Here is a 21499-nt window from a genome sequence, read left to right as displayed (position 1 = left end):
CTTTGTGTGCGACACAGTTCCTAAAACCATGCTGTCTGTCCTGATCGAGGCCTCTCTGCGCCCTGCCAAGGCCTTCTGCACAGCGCCATGCTGCGGGACTCCAGCCCGCTGCATGCCTGGCTACGGGAGCCAGAGAAGGGAAACGAGTTAATAAATGTTGTGTTGGTTTGTTTAGTTGTGTTTTCAGTTAAAGCTATAGAATCTTTTTGGAGCCACCAGTGTGAGCTGAAATCTGTGGAGCAGAGCAGGTGGCATTGTGTACAGTGCCCAGGCCAGTGCCCTGGGAAGCATGAAAACTGGGTCAATCAAAGAGGAAAGTAGGGCCTTCCATTAGAGCCCCTGATCATTTTGCTTCCTCAGAAAAGGAGGTGTCCCAGAACACACCCCATCTTTCATTTGATATCAGGAGACATGGACAGAACGGTATTCAAAACCTTCATCTCAGGCTGGGAAGGTGGCTCAGTGGTAGAGCGCTTGCCTAGCAGGCATGAAGCCCTGGTTCGATTCCTCAGCACCACATAAACAGAAAAAGCCGGAAGTGGATCTGTGGCTCAAGTGGTAGAGTGCTAGCATTTGAGCAAAAGAAGCTCAGGGACAGTGCCCAGGCCCTGAGTTCAAGCCCCATAACCGACAAAAAAACCCAAAAAACAAAAACTTCTTGGTTTCATGGGGACCCAAAGGTATGGTCTCCAGGCTGCTCATTGAGCCACCTTGCTGGGGGACAGCTTGCCAGCCACCCCAGAACAAGGATATTTTTCTATTCTTACCCTCAGAGATGGGTGGAGGGTGTCATTCGCTCGGGGTCACCCAGCTAATGAGGACTTTACTGCTTTGACCGTCTCAACCCGTTCTGCCTCTGCAGAGCGCCACCAAGCCCACAGGAAGCCATGGCGCACTGCTAGAGCATGAGAGCTGTCATGGCTCTCTTGGCACCAGCCACCTGTGTGTAGTCTCACCTCGTCATTCTGACCACCCAGGGAGAGCAAGGCTTCCGCAAGGGGGCTGTTCCCCCGCGAGCCACGCCCCCCAGCCACGAGCACCAGTGAAACAGCTGAACTAATCAGTGGTACAAGCAGGGCACCAGGTGATGCAACCTGCCAATCTACCCCTCAGGAAGCCGAGATCTCAAGGATGGCGGTTCAAAGCCAGCTCAGGCAGGAAGTCCCTGAGACTTTTTAGCTCCACTGAACCACCAGAAAACCAGAAGTGGAGCTGTGGCTCAAAGTGGGAGAGCATTAACCCTAAGTGAAAAGGCTCAGGGATAGTGTCCAGACCCCCAAGTGATAGGACCTCCCTGGGGAGAGAAGTCTCTGGAGAGAGCAGGAAGGAAGAAGGCCATCTTGGAGCCAGCCTTGGTCTTCAGGGAACCTGGCCTCCCATCTAAACACCTGCTGATACAAAAGAGCCAGTGTTGATTTAAGATGCTCTGACTTGAATCAACAGATAAAGCCTCCAGGAAGAGCACCAGATAGCGATAGAAGGTGCTTTCCCAAGGGGAAGATGACTCTCCCCCGCTCCGACCCCCAGGAAGCAGCTCAGGGTGCGCTGCATTATCTCAGGCAGGGAGCATTCGCCATGTTCCTTCCTTCCAGAGGCCATGTGGCCTCCATGTGATTCCATTCATTCAAATACTTGAGACACCACTTAGTAAAGAATATCAAGGCTGAGAAGGTGGCTCAGTGGTAGAGTGCTCGCCTATCATGCATGAAGCCCCGGGTTCAGTTCTTCAGTACCACATACACAGAAAAAGCCGAAGTGGCGCTGTGGCTCAAGTGGTAGAGTGCTAGCCTTGAGCAAAATAACCTCAGGGACAGTGCTCAGGCCATGAGTTCAAGCCCCAGGACTGGCAAAAAAAAAAAAAGCTGGGCATTGGTGGCTCCCACTTGTCATCCTAGAAGGCTGAGATCTGAGGATCATGGTTCGAAAACAACGCAGGCAGTAAAGTCTGTGAGACTTCCATCTCCAGTGAGCTTCCAAAAAAGCCAGAAGTAGAGCTGTGTTTCAAGTGGTGGAGCACTAGTCTCACGCACAAAAGCTCAGGACAGCATCTAGGCCCCAACTTGGAGTCCCAGGACTGTCAAGTATATATATATATATATGTGGTTGTGGGCTTGAACTCTGGGCCTGGGCGCTGTCCCTCAGCTCTTCAGCTCAAGGCGAGCACTCTACCACTTGAGCCACAGCACCACTTCTGGTTTTCTGGTGGTTCATGGGAGGTCAGCTCTGCTCCTGGTTCTTTGAGCCTAGATAAGGAATGGCGGGGTCCAGTGTGGAGAAGGGAATTGTGGCAGGTCACAATTTAGCCAGGGCTAAAACTGGATCAGAGGGTGGTTTACTCTAAAGTCTACAAGTAGGAAAAAAGCCTCTAGAGCAAGGGCTGAGGGGGCCCAGACTCCCCCCATTTCCATTCCACTGCTCCTAAGGGCTGAGCTAGCTCGGATCCCAGAGAGCATGCCTACAGCTCTCCTAAGCCTCCGAATCACCAGGTGTTGGTGGCTACTCAGGAGGCTGAGATCTGAAGATCACAGTTCAAAGCCAGCCCAGGCAGGAATGGCCTTGAGACTCCTCTCCCATGAACCACCAGAAAAGCGGAAGTGGTGCTTGTGGCTCAACTGTGGTAGAACCCTAGCCTGAAGCACAAAAGCTCCCAGCAGCCGGGCGCTAGTGGCTCACGCCTGTAATCCTAGCTACTCAGGAGGCTGAGATCTGAGGATCGCGGTTCAAAGCCAGCCCGGGCAGGAGAGACCGTGAGACTCCTATCTCCAATAACCACCAGAAAACCGGAAGTGGCGCTGTAGCTCAAGTGGTAGAGTGCTCGCCTTGAGCTGAAGAGCTGAGGGGCAGCGCCCAGGCCCAGAGTTCAAGCCCCAGGACCAGCAAAAACAAAGCAAAACAAAACCACCTGAGAAATGTGGCATGAGAGAGATGACTTTCAAATCAGTGACTGTTCAAAATCAGGGGTGTGGGGGTATGTGTGTGTGTGGGGGATCCGTCCACGGGGCAGGCTTCTGGGTGGGTATTGTGAGCATCTGAGGACCGTGTGCAAGAGAGAATTCAGACACCCTCGTGTGCCCCAGAGCGGGCACGAGGAACAGACTTCAGGAATCTAGTATGTTTTTTTTCTTCTTCTAATTTTCCTATAAAATTGTTTACCTTTCTAGGAACGCTGAGCGTCTGATCCATGATAAAAGCCACACAAAAACTCTAGGTTCAGAGAGAGACACGAGGAAGAGATGTGATGCCCCGCAGCTCGGTGGGTGCGTATTTACTGACTCCTCCCCGGCCCACAAACAAGCACATCAAAAGCAAGCAGATGGCCATCTTTACGACACAGGCCCACAAGCTCGGCGCCGGGAGTAGCCCCCGTGCTGGCGCCTGGGCCCCTGCCAGTGCCTTGGCTGCCCTGTGCCTTCTCTGATTTGGAGGAGGAGGGACAGAAATGGATGGGAACAGAACTTGAATTCCCCACAGCCATGTTTTCCCAGCCTGATTGGGGTCCCAGGAGGAGAGCCTGGCATCTGTGCCAGCCCTTCCTCCCTCCCTGCCACCTTAGCCTGGCTCAATTCAAACATTTGCCATTCACTCGCCCACCCCGGAACAACCTACCCGGCCTTTTCTGGTTGAAGTGTTCTGTGCTGGTCCTGGGGCTTGAACTCAGGACCTGAGTGCTTTCCTTAAGCTTTGGTGCTCAAGGCTAGCACTCTTACCACCTGGAGCCACAGCTCCCATTTCCAGCTTTTTCCGTACTTAATTGGAGATCCGTCTCATTTACTTTTCCTAGCCTAGGCTGGCTTGGAACCGCGGGCCTCAGATCTCAGCCTCCCAAGTAGCTTGGATTATAGGCATGAGCCACTGGTGCCACCTTCCCTTTCTTTTGGCATTAGGGATTGAACCCAGGGCCTCGGGCAGGCCAGGCAAGCTCTCTACCACTTGAGCTCTACTTTCAGTCCGCCTGGTTTTATTTTGCCTTTGAGACAGAGTGCTCCCTTTGCCCAGGCACCTGATGATTCGCCCATCTCAGCCTCCTAAATCCCCGGGATTATAGGCATGCACTATCACACTCAGCCTTCATACCCACGTTCTAGGAAGGGGCTTTCAAAGCCTCCTGTCTTCTGATGGTCCCTTGTCTGGTCCCTTTCATGAATGGAAAGCAGAAAGTTCTATCCCAGCATAAGGCCCGGGGGCTTTATGTGAGCCAGAGTTGTGGGGGCTCTCAGTACTGGCCTGTCACCCGAACGTGCTTCGGCTCAGGCTAGACTGATGACAGATGACCCCTGAGGACCAGATGACTGAGGAAAGCCATGAGCACAAGGTTAAGAACCTGCTCTGCAGAGGTCTAGGAGTTCCATTGGAGCTGGAGGGAAGGAAAGCAAGCTCAGAAACACGTGTGTGTGTGTGTGTGTGTGTGTGTGTGTGTGTGTGTGTGCGTGTGCGTGCATGCTGTGTCTTGAACTCAGGGCCTACACACTGTCTTTAGCTTTTTTGCTTAAAAATGGCACCCTACCACTTGAGCCACAGCAGCACTTCCGGTTTTCTGGTGCTTAATCGGAGATAAGAGTCTCATGGGGACTTTCCTGCCCAGGCTGGCTTTGAACTGCGATCTTCAGATGTCAGCCTCCTGAGTAGCTAGGATGACAGGCGAGAGCCACTGGCTCCTGGCTCATTTTGGTTTTGTTTAATGACCAGTGTTCCTTGGGGAGAGCCAGGGCACTGATAGGATGTCAGATCTGCCATTGATCATAACTGTGTTTGCTGTTTGGCTCAAATTCTCACTGAGTAAGGCCTTGCCCTGAGCCCCACGTAAAGTCTGCATCAGGAGGCATGGTCTGTGTGCCAAGGATGGGTTTGTCTTCACAGCAACTGATTGGCTGGCAGCCAACCCAAACACCCTATGGAATCGCTGGGAGATAAGTGACTGGTTATCAGTACAAAGGAACTCTACTGCGCAGCTGCGAGAAAGGCAGACCAGCTCATCCTGGTGGGAAAAAATCCCTCCCATCTCCAAGGCCTAGTAACTGAGGACACACGCAAGGTACGAACACGCATAGGTAGGCATCCCTTGTGAAATAAGACGGAAGATGACAGAGACCTCTGTTAGGCCTGGAGGCCCCGAGTACGTCTGAACCCTTCAACTGTATGAGGCATGTTTTAGAAAAGTCACAAGGGGGCTGGGAAGGTAGCTCCGCGGTAGAGTACTCATCTAGCCTGCATGAAGCCCTGGGTTCGATTCTTCAGCATCCCATATACAGCAAAAGCTGGAAGTGACATTGTGGCTCAAGTGGTAGAGCGCTCGCCTTGAGCAAAAGATGCTCAGGGACAGTGCCCAGGCCCTGAGTTCAAGCCCAGGACTGGCAAAAAAAAAAAAAGGTACATCTTTGTAATTTGAAATATACACTGGAGGAATGAGGGAATGAAGTAGCCTGGGCACTGGTGGTCACGCTTGTCATCCTAGCTACTCAAGAGGCTGAGATCTAAGGATTGCAGTTCAAAGCCAGCCCAGGCAGGAACGTCCATGAGACACTTATCTCCAGTGAACCACCAGATAACCGAAAATGTTGCTGTGGCTCAAAGTGGTATCTAGTCTTGAGCAAAAGAACTCAGGGGTAGCTCCCAGGTCCTAAGGTCAAGCCCCATGACTGACAAAAATAAAGTAAAATAAAATATGAGGGGAAAAAAATCAAATATGTCAGGCATTGGTGGGCTCACCTGTAGTCCTGGCTACTCGGGAGTTTGAGATCTGTGAATCCACAGCATGCTAGCTTTTGGTGGGTCATTCCCAGAGAGTGTGAGCATCACCTAAGAGACAAGATGCCATGCCTCATGTCCTTTCCCTTTTGTTTAACTTTCTTTTTGGTGCCAGTTGTGGGGCTTGAACTCAGGGCCCGGGCACTGTCCCTGAGCTTCTTTTTGCTCAAGGCTAGCACTCTACCACTTGAGCCCCAGTGCCACTTCTAGCTTTTTTGGTGGCTCGTGGGAGATAAGAGTTTCATGGCCAGATGGATCTTACCCAGGCTGGCCTTGAACCATGATCCTCTAGATCTTTGCCTCCTGATGGCAGGCGTGAGGCACCAGCGCCTGACTTGTTCTTTTCAGTCAGCTCAGCTGGACAGCTGGCTCGCCACGCCTGATGGGGGAGGTGATAAAGTTTTACTAGTTCGTGAGGACACGTCCCCAAGCCCCGCCCTTTCGCAGCCACCCTACTGGGTTACGCCTTGCCCAGGACCACATAAAAAAGCGCGGGGTCCCTCCCCCCTTGCTCAGAGGCAGCTCCGGCCACACAGGCAGCAGGACTGACTTCTTTCTGGGGCCACAGGACAGAGGACACAATGACCACGATGAACGGTGAGTGCAGGAAATCTCCCCGTACCTGCCATCTTTGCTCGCTCAGCCCAACCCACCGTTGGCCCACACACTGGCTGTCCCTAACCCAGCCCAGGCCGGCGAGGCCAGCTCCGCTTTATTCTCTATCTACTCATTTAAAAGACAAATGCAACCAGTACCCGTGGCTCATGCCTGGCTGACATCCGAAGGTCACAGGTTCAAAACCATCCCAGGCAGGAAAAGTCTGGGAGACTCAACCTCCAGTGAGCCACTAAAATCCAGAAGTAGAACTGGGGCTGAAAGCGATGAGTGCTATCCTGGAGCAAAAGAGGTCAGGTGGCAGTGCCTAGGCCCCGAGTTCAAGACCCAGGACCAGCAGAAAAACAAAAACTCCCACTTCGCATTTCTGTATGACTTCCAACATGACCCAAAAGTATAAGACGACTTCCCGTAGCCTTCCGCTTGAACTCCCTAAGTGCTGCGTGCATTTGTTTTCCCCTTCTTGATTATTCTGGAACCTTCTGTGGTCTCATGATATCCACCAGCTAGAGCCTTCAGGGCAGGCAAGATCAGATGAAGAACCATGCACTGAAACTCTGGGCCTGAGTCACTTTCCAGATGATCTCTTTTGCTTTTCTTTTTTTCTTTTCAGTGTTTGGTGTCCGTCCTAGAGCTTGAACACGGGCCTAGGCGCTGCCCCTGAGCTTTTTCCACGCAAGGCTAGCACTCTACCACTTGAGCCACAGCTCCACTTCTAGCTTTCTGGTGGCTCATCAGAGATAAGACCCTCACAGACTTTTTGTCCCCGGGCTGGCTTTGAACCACGATCCTAAGATCCCGGGCTCCTGAGTAGCTTAGGATTCTAGGTGTAAGCCACTAGCATCCAGCAGAGAAAGGGTCTGAAGTCCCTAGCACGTGTTCATTAGCGGGGCAGATCAGTGAACGTCTCCCACCCCCGCGCTCAGCCATCATTGGCTTCACAGCTGGGTGCAGTTTTGTAATTACCAGGGACGAGGTAGCAAGAAAGGTAGGGTGTCCTGGCCCAGATGGCGCTTGCTGCTTCTCGGGTCGTTTTCCTCCCTTGCCTGCAGTCTCAGGCTACACTGGCCTGTTTATTTCGCATCTAGTCCTCCTGCCTCTTCACTGCAAGGAACAATTTGATTTTCAGGGGTTAAAAGACCAAAGATGGCCAGCGCTCAAGGCGAGCGCTCTACCACTTGAGCCACAATGCCACTTCTGCTTTTCTGGTGGTTCACTGGAGAGAAGAGTCTCATGGACTTTCCTGCCCAGGCTGGCTTTGAACCACGATCCTCCGATCTCAGCCTCCTGAGTAGCTAGGATGACAGGCGGGAGCCGCCAGCGCCTGGCACATGCGCTAGTTCTATGTTCTGGGCCTTGAACTCAGGACCCGGGCACTGTCCTGTCTCTGAGGGGTTTTTTTTTTCTTTCTTTTTGCTCAAGGCTAGCTCTCTACCTCTTGAGCCACAGCTCCATGTGCAGCTTCTTTGTTGAGATGTGGGAGATAAAGAGTCTCCTAGACTTCGTTGCCCTGGTGGCCTCAAACTGCAATCCTCACATCTCAGCCTCCTGAATAGCTGGGATGACAGGCGTGAGCTATGGGCATTAGTGAGGCTTGTTGTGGCTTTAGGCTTGAGGGTAGCTGGGCGCTGGTGGCTCACGCCTGTCATCCTAGCTGCTCAGGAAGCTGAGATCTAAGGATCATTGTTCGAAGCCAGCCCGGGTGGGAAAGTCTGTGAGACTCTTATCTCCAATGAAGGAATCAGAAAAAGCCAGAAAGGGTGCTTTGGCTCAAGTGGTAGAGCACCCAGGCCCATAGTTCAAGCCCCAGGATTGGCAAAAAAAAAAAGAGAACGAGGGCTGTAAGCTCCTCCCCAGTGTTGATTATAAACGAAATGTCTGTCTGTCCATTCCCCCCCCCCCCCGCCGTGTGTGTCTGCACCTCCCTGTCCGCCCTGCACCCCAATAGAGTTGCAGGCTCTCCGCATTGACTTCTTGAGGAAGCAGAACACCACAGCCCACCACACGGACAACTTCCAGACCAACAAACTCGTGCTCCGTCGCGGGCAGGTATTCCACCTGCGTCTGATACTCAGCAAATCTTTGGAGCCCCACGAGCAACTGAAGCTGCAGTTTGCCATCGGTGAGTCCTCGGGGGGTGTGTGTGTGGGGGGGTTGTGTGTGAAAAGGGTAGAGTGGGGTCTGTGTTTTTGTCTCCCCAAATCTCAGCCATCCACCGGCCTCGCAGCCAGTCAGTCATACTTTGGCCCCACGTAGTAGCACACACCTGTAATCCCGGCGGGTAGACAGGAAGTCAAGACTCTCCCCGTTTTGGGTGTTCCCAGGGCCGAATCCTAGCATCGCCAAACACACCCTGGTGGAACTGAACCTGAAGATGCCCACCGCGTCCCGCTTCGAAGGCTGGAAGGCTTCGCTGACCAGTAACACCGGCAAGGAGGTGAGAGCCACGGCCCTGCGGGCTCTGCCTCACTGGCTTCTGGACAGTTCTGGGACTAATTTCAGACGCTACGGTCCTCACCTTCTAGGTGGCCACAGCTTAAAGACCCAGGCCACTGTCTCCCAGTGTCTCTCCTCCCCTCTGCCTCTCCATCTGTTTCTCTTCTCTGCCCCCTGACCATGGGTACACCGCCTCCATCTCACTCCTTCCTACACTTTTTTTCTTTTGCCAGTACCAGCATTTGAACTCAGAGCCTTTCATACTTGCTAGCTCACAGCCGGTGCCCTACTACTTGAGCCATGCCTCTAGTCCTATTTTATTTTGGTGGGTAATTAGAGAGAGGAGTCTCTTGGAGCCAGGTGCCTGTCAGCTTAGCTTCTCAGGAGGCTGAGAATCTTGAGGATTGCAGTTCAAAGCCAACCTAGGCAGGAAACTCCCCGAGACTCCTTTATCTCCAATCAGCACCAAAAAAAAATGTCAGAAGTGGAAGTGTGGCTCAAGTGGTAGAGCACCAGCCTTGAGTGAAAAAGCTCAGGAACAGAGTCCAAGCCCTAGGACTGGCGAGCACACACACACACACTCTCTCTCTCTCTCTCTCTCTCTCTCTCTCTCTCTATGTTGGTTAGGCCAGGCACCAGTGGCTCACACCTGTCATCCCAGCTACTCAGGAGGCTGAGATCTGAGGATCGTGGTTTGAAGCTAGCTTGGGCAGGAAAGTCTGTGAGACTCTCATCTCCAGTGAATCACCAGAGAAGCAGAAGTGGCGCCGTAGCTCAAGTGGTAGAGTGTTTGTGTTGCGCACAAAGTGGCTCAGGGACAGTGTCCAGGCCCAGAGCTCAAGCCCCAGGACTGGAAAAGAAAAGATCGTTAGGACGTATGGAGTGTTCTAGGGCCTTTCTAGGAGCCCGGTCTGGTGGGAGGGCGGTGTCCACCCTGTCCCGTGCCTCTCTCAGGTCATCGTGGCCATCACCAGCGCCCCCAACTCCATCGTGGGCAAATACGAGATGGCCGTGAAGACCGGAAGCCACACGTTCAGGGTGCATGAAGACTTCTACCTTCTCTTCAACCCCTGGTGCATTGGTAACGTGCAGCTGTGTGTGTGTGTGGGGGGGGGGGGATATGAGGAGGGCCCCTGATAGTGGAATGGGACCCAACCCAGCATCCCTGGGACATCGTCCTCTTTGTGGCCAAACCCCCATGAATTCAGGCCCCTTTCCCCGCTTTTCCTCCTCCCTATTGCCCTGCCTGCCAACCTTGATAGACATTGATGGACAGCTACAGCCCACCAATAGTGTCTTCCTTGGCAGCTGTAAGGGAGGGGCTAACCCCAGACAGGTGGCTCTTCTCTTCCTGTCTGCAGACTCTCGCTTGGTTCTGTGTGTGTGTGTGTGTGTGTGTGTGTGTGTGTGTGTGTGTGTGTGTATGTGTGTATGGGGGGGGGGTGTTGTCGATCGTGGGGCCTAAACTCTGGGCCTGGGTGTTGTCCCTCAGCTCTTCAGCTCAAGGCTAGCGCTCTACCACTTGAGCCATAGCACCACTTCTGGCTTTTTCTTTTTATGTGGTGCTAAGGAATCGAACCCAGGGCCTCATGCATGCAAGGCAAGCACTCTACCACTGAGCCACCTTCCGAGCCCTTGGTTGTGTTTTTGTTTGTTGGTTTGTTTGTTTTGCCAGTTCTGGGGCTTGAACTCAGGGCCTGGGCACTCTACTACTTAAGCCACAACACCAATTCCAGCCTTTTCTGTGATGAATTGGAGATAAGAGTCTCATGAACTTTCCTACCCAGGCTGGCTTCAAACCATGATCCTCAGATCTCAGCCTCCTGAGTAGCTAGGCTGACAGGCGTGAGCCTTGGATGCCTGGACACAGTTCATCTTCTTCTTCTTCTTTTTTTTTTTCCAGTCCTGAGATTTGAACTCAGGGCCTAGACACTGCCCCTGAACTTCTTTTTGTTCAAGGCTAGCACTCTACCACTTGAGCCACAGCGCCACTTCCAGTTTTCTGGTGGTTCAATGAAGATAAGATACTCACGGACTTTTCCTGCCTGGGCTGGCTTTGAACCGCAGTCCTCAGATCTCAGCCTCCTGAGTAGCTGGGATGACAGGCGTGAGCTACCAACGCTTGGCTTTTTCTTTTTTCTTCTCTTTTTTTCCCTCTCACAGTGAAATTTCCTTATACCTCACTCAGAATGTTCTGGAAGTTCTTAGGACTTCTAATTCAAACTCTATTGCCTGGGGTTGGAGGCACGATTCAAGGGGTAGAGTGCCAGCCCGTGAGTGAATACATCAGATACTTTGTTCCAATCCTGGTCTCAGACAAGAGACAAATGTGTTGCCATCATCCCTCCACCCCTCTCTCCCACCCTCCCACCACGGAGACTTTCCAGCCCCTGTAGCCCAGATGGTGCACCCCCTCCTCCCCAAGCCCCATGGGTTGGCCACCCACGCAGCCACATGGTCTCCCCACAGACGACCCGGTTTTCTTGCCTGACGAGGAGGAGCGCAAGGAGTACATCCTCAACGACACCGGCTACATATACATGGGCTTCGCCAAGCACATTCGCGGCAAGCCCTGGAACTTCGGCCAGGTAACAACTCACCTAGTACGCGCCCTCTCCCCTTGCTTTAGCTAGAGTGTGATGGGCTGCCAGACAGAGGGAAGTCGGGGAGCTTCAGGTCAAAGGTCAGTGGTGTGCCACTGGATCAAACTGGTGGGGGAACTGAGACAGAGGCCCCTCCATCCATCCATCCATCCATCCATCTGTCCACCCATCCATCCACCCATCCATCCACCTGTCCACCCATCCATCCACCGATCCACTTATTCATCCATCCACCCACCATCCATCCATCCACCCATCCATACATCCACCCACCCACCATCCATCCATCCACGCATCCATCCACCCACCCATCCATCTATTCATCCATCCACCCATCCATCCATCCACCCATCCATCCATCTACCCATCTACCCACTCATCCATCCACCCTCCACCCAACCACCCATCCATCCACTCATCCACCCATCCATCCATCTACCCATCCATCTATACATCCATCTATCCATCCATCCACCCATCCATCCATCCACCACCCATCCACCCATCCACCTATCCACCTACCCATCTATCCATCCATCCACCCATCCACCTATCCATCCATCCATCCATCCATCCATCCATCCATCCATCCATCCATCCACCCACCCACCCACCCATCCATCCATCTACCCACCCACCCACCCACCCACCCACCCATCCATCCACCCACCCATCCATCCATCCATCCATCCATCCATCTACCCATCCATCCATCCACTCATCCATCCATCTACCCATCTACCCACCCACCCATCCATCCATCCATCCATCCATCCATCCATCCATCCATCCATCCATCTACCCATCCACCCACCCATCCATCCATCCATCCATCTATCCATCCACCCACCCATCCATCCATCCATCCATCCATCCATCCATCCATCCATCCATCCATCCATCTATCTACCCATCCACCCACCCATCCACCCATCCATCCATCCATCCATCCACCCATCTACCCACCCATCCATCTATCCATCCATCTTTTCCTTCTTCCAGCCCTTCTTTCCCACATCTGTCCTTCCCTCTTTCATCTATAGTCTTTCTTTAGAGCTCTTTATTTTGTTGTCGGGCTTGAACTCTGGGCCTGGGCACTGTCCCTGAGCTTTTTCACTCAAGGTGAGTGCTCTACCACTTGAGCACCACTTTCGGTTTTCTTGGGTACATTGGAGATAAGAGTCTCCAGTGTCATCCTAGCTACTCAGGAGGCTGAGATCTGAGGATCGTGTTTTGAAGCCAGCCAGGGCAGAAAAGTGAGACTCTCATCCCAATAAACTACTGGGAAAAAGCCGGAAGTGGTGCCGTGGCTTAAGTAGTAAAGCGCTGGCCTTGAGCACAGAGAGGCTCAGGGATAGTGCACAGGCCCTGAGTTCAAAGCTCCAGGACGGGCAAAGAGAAATGTCTCATGGATTTTCTGGCTTGGCTCCAGGCTGACTTTGAACCTTGATCCTCAGATCTCAGCCTCCTGAGTAGCTAGGATGACAGGCGGGAGCCACCGGCCGGCTCCCTATTCCATCCATTCCTTGTGGCTTTCCTCTTTCCTTCCCTCCTCCCCTCATCCTTCTCTCCCTCCACCATCTCCATCCTCTCCTTCATCATCGCCACCATTGCTCCATTGTCTCCCTCCCTCCCTTCTATCCACCACCCCCTTCCATCCATTTCTCCCTTCCCCCCCCTTCCTAGATCCTTCATTTCCAGCACCCTCCCTCGATCTCATGCTCCCTCCCCTTCTTCCCCTGCTCCTCGCCTCTGCCTCCCTTGCGCGAACCCAGACCAGCAGCCAGCCGAGCAGCTAGCCATCGCCGCTCCTTCCCCGGCGGCCTAGTCTAGGTTGCAAGGCCAGCGCAGAGCGTGGCCGGGGCATTAACCACCCCCCACCCCCCCTCAGGCGGCCAGCCGTGAGGGCCACAGGAGGTGGTGCCTGGTAATCTGTAATCTGGGCAAACCATTCACCTGCCTCTCTTGTTTTTTGTCCCCCCCCCTGCCTTTCCCAACCAGTTTGAGAAAAATATCCTAAGCTGCGCCATTTACCTGCTGACCCAGAGCTACCTCAAGATCCTGGAAATGAGGGACCCTGTGCTGGTGGCCCGTACCATGTGTGCCATGGTTGGTCTGGGGTGGGGTGGGGGATGCTGGGCTGGCTGGGGGCTTCGGCTGGGTGGACAGGGTCACTCTGATCCCGTCAACCCCGCCCGGGGACCTGCCTTGGCCTTCTCAGGTTTAGAAACTCCTCCTAGGCCGGGTGCTGCGGCTCCCGCCTATAATCCCAGCTCCTCAGGAAGCAGAGATCCTGAGGCTCTGGGCTGGGAAAGTCCATGAGAGTTTCTCATCTCCAAAGGTGGAGCTGGGGCTCAAGTGGTAGAGCGCTCGCCTCGAGCACCAGAACCTCAGGGACAGCGCCCAGGTCCTGAGTTCAAATCCTAGGACCCCCCTCCCCCACACGCACAAAACAAGATACTGGAAGCCATGGAAGCTTTGGTGCGGGTCAGGGCTGTCCCGCCCGTCGCAGGCTGATGCCCCCCCCCCCCCATCCCAATCAGATGAGTGCGGCGAACTCGAACGGCGTGCTCACGGGGAACTGGTCGGGGAACTACGCGGGCGGGACGGCGCCGCACCTGTGGTCCAGCAGCGTGGCCATCCTGCAGCAGTTCCACACCACCAAGCAGCCCGTCAACTTCGGCCAGTGCTGGGTGTTCTCCGGCATCCTCACCACGGGTGGGTGGGCCGCACTGGTGGGGGGGGAGCTCCCCCACGCCCCCACGGGCGCTGCTCACCCCCTCACCCCGGCGCGTCGCCTTGCAGTGCTCAGGGCTCTGGGCATCCCCGCCCGCAGTGTGACGGCCTTCGAGTCAGCCCACGACACGGAGAAGGACCTCACCGTGGACATCTACCTGAACCAGACCGGCAAGACCATCCCGGACCTCACCAAGGACTCCGTGTGGTAGGGTGCCCTGCGCTCCTCTGTGATTTTTCTTTTACGTGTTGGTAGTGGGACTCGAACTCAGGGCCTGGGCGACGTCCCTGAGCTCTTCAGCTCAAGGCGAGCGCTCTACCACTTGAGCCACAGCGCCACTTCCGGTTTTCTGGTGGCTCATTTGGAGAGAAGAGTCTCATGGGGACTTTTCTGCCTGGGCTGGCTTTGAACCGTGATCCTCACATCTCAGCCTCCTGAGGAGCTGGGGTGACAGGCGGAGCCACGGGCGCCCCGCTCCACGCTTGATCTATTAGACACTGATAAGGGGGCGATGCCCAGAAATCCGTTTCCAAAATTCAGATTTGAGACAGGCTGAGCAGGAACTGCCCCAGCAGAAGTCATTTAAAAATGCAGTTCCCAGCTGGCGTCCGTGGCTCACGCCTGTCATCCCAGCTACTCAGGAGGCTGAGATCTGAGGATCGCAGTACAAAGCCAGCCTGGGCAGGAAAGGCTGTGAGACTCTGATCTCCAATGAACCACCAGGAAACCGGAAGTGGCACTGTGGCTCAAGTGGTAGAGCACTAGCCTTGTGCACAAAGAGAATCAGGGACAGCGCCCAGGACCAGAGTTCAAGCCCCATGACCCCCACCCCCATTCACACAAAATGAGTTCCAAGATTGGCCAGTTACAAAATCAGGATCCAAGCCAGAGGTAGTCTACTGCCCAGAAAACGGTCAGACCTGGACTGGGAAGGTGGCTCAGTGGTAGAGTGCTCGCCTAGCATGCATGAAGTCCTGGGTTCCATTCCTCAGCACCACAGACACAGAAAAAGCCAGAAGTGGCGCTGTGGCTCAAGTGGTAGAGCGCCCAGCCTTGAGCAAATGAAGCTCAGGGATGGCGCCCAGGCCCTGAGTTCAAGTCTCAGGACAGGCAAAAAAGAAAAAAGCAAAGAAAAAGGTCAAACTTCCCATTGCTCATTCATTCACCAAGCATTTATTCAGTGTGTCATACTCAAAACCCCAAAGATGGTGTCCGGCCTTGAGCGGTTCACTTGGTCTACCAGTGACATCTTCTGGGAAGGCTTGGGGCGCCCCACCCCCTCTACCCCCAATCCACCCCCCAGGCAAGGCTCTGGGGGTGGAACTCGGTGACCCATGCTCCCCTCTGTGGATCCTAGCTGTGTTCCCATCTAACCACGGGGCTGGGCCTTGTTCCCTGCCTGCCACAGGAACTTCCACGTGTGGACAGACGCGTGGATGCGGCGGCCAGATCTGCCCGTGGGCAACGATGGCTGGCAGGCCCTGGATGGCACCCCACAGGAGATCAGCCATGGTGAGCGTGCGGCCTGGGTGGGGGCCCGGGGGTGGGGATGCAGAGGGGCTGCTGGGGCATGGCTGCTTATGTTTTGGTTGGTCGTGGGGCTTGAACTCTGGGTCTGGGCGCTGTCCCTCAGCTTTTTAGCTCAAGGCCAGCGCTCTACCACTTGAGCCACAGCGCCACTTCTGGGTTTTCTGGTGGTTCATTGGAGATCAGAGTCTCACGGGCTTTCCTGCCTGGGCTGGCTTTAAACACGATCCTCAGATCTCAGCCTCCTGAGTAGCTGGGATGACAGGTGTGAGCCACCAGTGCCCGGCTGGCATGGCTGCTTTTTAGAAGCAGAGCTGAGGTTTGAACTCAGGATCTTGTCACTACTAGACACCCCTCTGCCACTTGAGCTACGCCTGCAGCCTGGCTAGTTATTCCTTAGGTCCTGGGAATTGAACTTGCATGTGCTGGGCCAGGTGCTTGAACCATGCCTCCAGGAACCTTTTTGCTTTCTTTCTACTGGTCCTGGGGCTGGAACTCATGGCACACTGCCACTTGGGTCATTTCCACCTGAGTGGTTCATTGGAGAGAAGAGTGTCGAGGACTTTCCTGCCCGGGCTGGTCCTGAACGCGATCCTCAGCTCTCAGCCTCCTCAGTAGCTGGGATGACAGGCGGGAGCCACGGGTGCCTGGGCTTCTTTGGTGATTTCTGGGTGGGATCGCACCTGGGCTGTGATCCTCCTATTTGTGCTTCCCGTGTCCATTGAGGCTGACAGGTGTGCACAGAGGCAGCCGGCACGGCTTGAGATGAGACTGAGTGCAGACTTCATTTTGCCCAGACTGAGTGCGATGCTGAGAGCCCCTGCGAGCCTCTTGATTGCTGGGAGCGGAAACCCTGACCTCTAGCCAGAAAGCCATCTTCACAGTTCATCTAGCCGGGCGCCGGTGGCTCCCGCCTGTCATCCTAGCCTCTCAGGAGGCTGAGATGTGAGGATCGCAGTTCAAAGCCAGCCTGGGCAGGAACAGCTGTGAGATTCTGATCTCCAATGAACCACCAGAACCCTAAGTGCACCCAGCTGAGCACTTCCGACCTTTTGCTGGTTCATCAGCAGTCAGAGAGTCCCATGGGCTTTCCTGCCTGGGCTGGCTTCAAACCAGGATCCTTAGAACTCAGCCTCCCGAGTGGCTGGGATTACAGGTGTGCGCTACTTACTAGTCCCTGGCCAGATGTGGCCAGTGGTGGGAGTGTTGACTCCTGGGCAGGTTCCGCTGCCGCCACCCCCCCCCCCACACACACACACAACCCAGTGTATGGGCTGCCCCCTGGGGTGACCCCTGACGGCCACCATTCCCACAGGCATCTTCCGCTGCGGGCCCTCCCCGCTGCCCGCCATTCGCAACGGCGACATCTTCCTGGGTTACGACACCAAGTTCATCTTCACCGAGGTGAACGGGGACAAGCTGATCTGGCTGCTGAAGAAGGTGGGCGGTGAGGACGTGTACAGCCTCATCGCCGTGGAGACCGACAGCATCGGCAAGAACATCAGCACCAAGGCGGTGGGCCAGGACCGCCGCCACGACATCACCTATCAGTATAAGTACCCCGAAGGTAGCTTGGGCCTGGCCGGGGGGAGGAGGGGTGCTGCTGGTGGTGGGACTGTGGGGTGGCGGGGAGGGGAGGCGATTTGTAGCCAGGCTGGGCTCAGGAGCGGACACCTGCATTAACAGCTGAGGGAGTGGCAGGCGTCCATCCATCTCTGCAAGTAAAGGAAGCGGAAATAGGAGGATCGTAGTCCGGGCTCATCTGGGCTTTATAAAGTCAGACCTGATTTCTTCCCTTTTTTGCCCGTCATGGGGCTTGAACTCAGGGCCCGGGCAAAGCGCTTGTGCCTGAGCTCTCGTGTTCAAGGCTGGCGCTCTACTTCTGGCCTTGGTTTTTGGTGATTCGTCTGAAATAAAGTCTCACACAAGACTGTGCTTCCCCTGGAGAAGGCCTCCACCCTCGATCCTCAGCTCTCAGCCTCCTCAGTCGCTAGGATCACAGGCGTGAGCCACCAGCGCTCTGGCCCCAAACGCCACGTCGTGTCTCCGTAGGCTCGGCGGAAGAGAGAGAGGCCATGAACCACGCATACTCTCTCCTGCAAGTTCCGAGGCCGCCGCAGGACCTGCACAAGCGGAGTCTGCTGGGGCTGTCCATCATGGAGGAAACGGTGGAGCTGGGCAGGCCCGTGGTCATGACCGTGCTGCTCAGGCGCACCACCGAGGAGACACGGAGGGTCAGCTTCTCTGCCTCCATCAACCTGCAGACCTACACAGGCAAAAATGTGGCGCAGCTCGCCGTGGTCAACAAGGAGGAGGTGGTCGAAGGGGAAGGTATGGAACAGGGCCGTGTGCATTCCTGCCGGGCGCCTGCCTGTCGTCCCAGCTGCTCAGGAGGCTGAGGTCTGGAGGATCGCGATTCGAGGCCAGCCCCGGGCAGGAAAGACTGTTGAGACTCTTGTCTCCAATGGACCCGCCCCCCCCCCCCCACCAGAAGTGGCGCTGTGGCCCAAGGTTGAGTGTTTTAATCCACCCCGAACTCATGGCCATGTGGGCTCAGTGTCAAGTGCTCTCTTCCCCTGCCCCTCTCGCGCAGAAGCCCAAGTGGTGTTCATCGTGTCCCCGGACACCTACATCCCCAAGCTGGGCATGGTAGACGATGAGGTGGTAGTGAAGATCATCCTCCTGGCGCAGGACCTGAAGTCGGAGGAGTCCACAGGCACCGACGACACCCTCCACTTCGTGTACTCCAACTTCTTTGTCGAGGTGAGCCGCCCGCTGCCTTCCGACGCAGCCCACTGATGGCAGCGCTCTGGGGTGGGGTGCAGACTCTAGTTTTGTGCTGGTCCCAGGGCTGGCTCAGGGCGGGTGCTCTACCACTTGAGCCAAGGTACCCCTTTGGGTTTTCTGGGGGTTCCTTGGAGATCAGAGTCTCACGGACTTTCCTGCGCAGGCTGGCTTTGAACCGTGTTCCTCAGCTTTCTAGAAGCTTTATGCTAGAGTCTGGTGTTTAGCATGTGGGCCACGGTGGCCTTCCAGGGAGTAAATCTCGGGCCTCAGTTCACCAAGGGGGAAAAGCAAGGGCAGTGTTCACTCGTTGCCAACTCCAAGGTCCTGAGCAAGCCGGGGCTGCAGGAAGCCTTGGTGAGCCCCCCCCCATGTGGCCCCCACTTCCATCTCCACTCTGTCGGGCTGTGGGCCCAGTGGCCTCCAAGCCTGTATGGATGTACCTCGTCCACAATGCAGCTCTGGTCATTTCTGCAAAGCGGAGCTTAGGACCAGGGCTGTGTGGCTCACGCCTGTCGTCCCAGCTGCTCAGGAGGCTGAGAGGTGAGGATCGCGGGTGAAAGCCAGCCCTGGACGGGAAAGTCCGTGAGAGTCTGATCTCCAAGGAACCACCAGGAAACTGGAAGTGGCACTGTGGCTCAAGGGGTAGAGAACCTGCCTTGAGCAAAAATAGCTCAGGGATGGGCACCTTGGTCCTAAGATCAAGCCCCAGTGTGGCAGCCCACGCCTGTAATCCTGACCCTGAGGTTGGACCCGTAGCTGTGGGCAGCCTTGACATCACAAGGAGATGCAGGCTGACCCCCACACGTGGTGAAATTGTGTGTGCAAGCAACCAAGCATCTGTCGAGCATCTGTCCACGCATTCGCGCGTGCGTGCACACACGTGCGTGCAGCGGTGGCGGGATGGGGGGGCCTGTGGGAGCACTCCCCCGGCGCGCGTGGACCCCGTGGGCCGTGTCTGCCGCAGATGCCGGACACGGGGAAGGTGGGCCAGGAGCTGACGTGCGTGTGCCGCTTCCGCAACGTGCTGCCCATCCCGCTCACCCACATCACCTTCTCCCTCGAGAGCCTGGCCATCTCCTCCACGCAGACCGTGGACAAAGGGTGAGCTCGCCGCGCCCCGACTCCCGACTCCCGACTCGGAGCGAGCGCAGTGGTGCCAGCATGTTTACTTGACAGACGAGGCCCTCGCCCCTGCCCGCCCGCCCGCCCCCTGAGGGTCTGTGGGCTTGGAATGTTCTAGGATGCTGCCCGCGGGCGAGGCCATCCAGTTCCAGATCCAGTGCATCCCGGTGAAGAGCGGCCCCAAGAAGTTCATCTTCAAGTTCACGTCGCGGGAAGTGAAGGGGATCCACGCGGAGAAGATGGCCCTCATCTCCTAGAGCGCGGGCCGCGCTCCGTCCTCCGTGGCTTGCAGACCCAGGATGATCGCTTCACGTCTCAGCCTTTCCTCACCCCCCCCCCCCCCCGCATCCGGCCACGCTGGGAGGCTGAGCGCGGAGGATCAGAGTTCGAAGCCAGCCCCGGGCAGGAGAGGCCGCGAGACCCCCGCGCCTAGTGAAGCACCAGGATGCTGCGGCGGGGCTTTGGCCCAAGAGGCAGGGCGCCCGAGGCCCCGAGTTCGAGCCCTGGGGCGGATCCAAGGAAAACCCGCCGCGCCGCCCGCGCGAGAGGCGCAGGGCCCGGGTCCCGCCGGGGCGGCCCGCGGCGGGGGGGGACAGGCCCCGCCGCCCTCGCTGCCCGCCCCGAGGCCCGCAGGCCCCGCCCCTCCCCGGCTGGGACGGGGTCCCGACCCCGCTGTCCCCCGCCCGCTTCCAATTAAACCGCTTTCACGCAGTGCCGCCTGGTCCGCGTGGCGCGTCGTGGCCCCGGCCCCCCACCCCGGCCCCGGGCCCACGCCTGCCATCCCGGCGGCTCCCGGGAGGCTGGGATCCGAACCCGAGGTTCGAAGCGCGTTGGGCAGGAACGCTCCCCCCCCCCCCCCGCCATGAGCCAGCAAAAAGCTGGCGCGGCGCCGTGGCGCAGGCGGCGGAGCGCCCGCCTTGAGCCCAGAAGCGTGGGAGGGGGGGCGACGCCCGGGCTCCGAGTTCGAGCCCCGGTCAAAGCCTGCTCCGCACCGCGCAGCGCCGAGACACGTGGGTGCGTGCGTGCGTGCGCCGGCCTGCGCGTGCGCGCATCTGTCCACCTGTGTGCGCGCGCACGTCTTCCTGCTCCCCTCGGCCATCGCTGCTCTCCTTGGGGACCTTGGGTTCGCTGCCCGGCCCCGCCCCGCCCCCAGCAGGCCCCGCCCCTCACCCCGGCCCCGCCCACCGCCAGGCCCCGCCCCCGCGCCCCGCCCGGCCGCCCGGCCGCAGAGGGAGGCAGCGGCTGGCACGGCGCGCGTCTTTACCGAAGCTGGGGCGGCCCGCGGCGCCTAGTCGCCGGCCGAGGTGGCCGCGGAGGCCGCGTCCCGGTGCGGGGTCTCGGGCGAGGCGGCGGCGGAGGCCGGGGAGGAGGAGCCGGAGGCGGGGGAGGAGGAGTCGGAGGCGGGGGAGGCCGAGGCCGCGCCGGGCGCCGCGAGCTCCAGGTCCGACAGCGAGGACAGCTGGCGGATCAGGTCCCCGCGCGCGGGCGCCCGCGGCCGGCCCGGCCCCGGCGAGAAGGGGTTCAGCCAGTTGGGGGACGGGGGCCCCCCGAAGGCCGCCTCCACCGACCGCCAGCCGCCGCGGGGCGCCCGCGGGTGGTTCTTGCGCTTCAGCCGCTCGATGCCCTGCAGGGGGGAGGGGAGAGGGGAGGGCCGGGGGGTGAGGGGAGGGCAGGGCGGGGGGGAGGGGAGGGGGAGGGCAGGGGGGAGGTGGGAGGGCGGGGGGGAGGGGAGGGGAGGAGGGAAGTGGGGAGGGCGGGGGGAGGGCGGGGGGAGGAGGGGAGGGGGGTGAGGGGAGGGCAGGGCGGGGGGGAGGGGAGAGGGGAGGAGGGGAGGGCCGGGGGGTGAGGGGAGGGCAGGGCGGGGGGGAGGGGAGAGGGGAGGAGGGGAGGGCCGGGGGGTGAGGGGAGGGCAGGGCGGGGGGGAGGG

At 57.3% G+C, this 21499-nt stretch overlaps 1 protein-coding gene across 1 annotated transcript; it reads left to right on the top strand.

Annotated features, from left to right (window-relative positions):
- Positions 1-6335: 6335 nt before the first annotated feature.
- Positions 6336-19899, top strand: Tgm4 (transglutaminase 4). The gene is made up of 14 exons (XM_042665902.1): positions 6336-6342; positions 8309-8482; positions 8685-8797; positions 9751-9877; positions 11266-11384; positions 13401-13508; positions 13943-14117; positions 14205-14343; positions 15545-15648; positions 16979-17230; positions 17716-17994; positions 18257-18426; positions 19415-19551; positions 19691-19899. Exons 1-14 carry the CDS (start codon positions 6336-6338, stop codon positions 19827-19829), a joined length of 2043 nt encoding a protein of 680 aa, XP_042521836.1. The 3' UTR covers positions 19830-19899.
- The last annotated feature ends 1600 nt before the right edge of the window (positions 19900-21499 follow it).

Source organism: Dipodomys spectabilis, unplaced genomic scaffold (assembly GCF_019054845.1).
Source record: "Dipodomys spectabilis isolate Male_0828 unplaced genomic scaffold, ASM1905484v1 ptg000360l, whole genome shotgun sequence".
Taxonomy (NCBI): domain Eukaryota; kingdom Metazoa; phylum Chordata; class Mammalia; order Rodentia; family Heteromyidae; genus Dipodomys; species Dipodomys spectabilis.
This window is presented reverse-complemented; position numbering and strand designations above follow the sequence as displayed.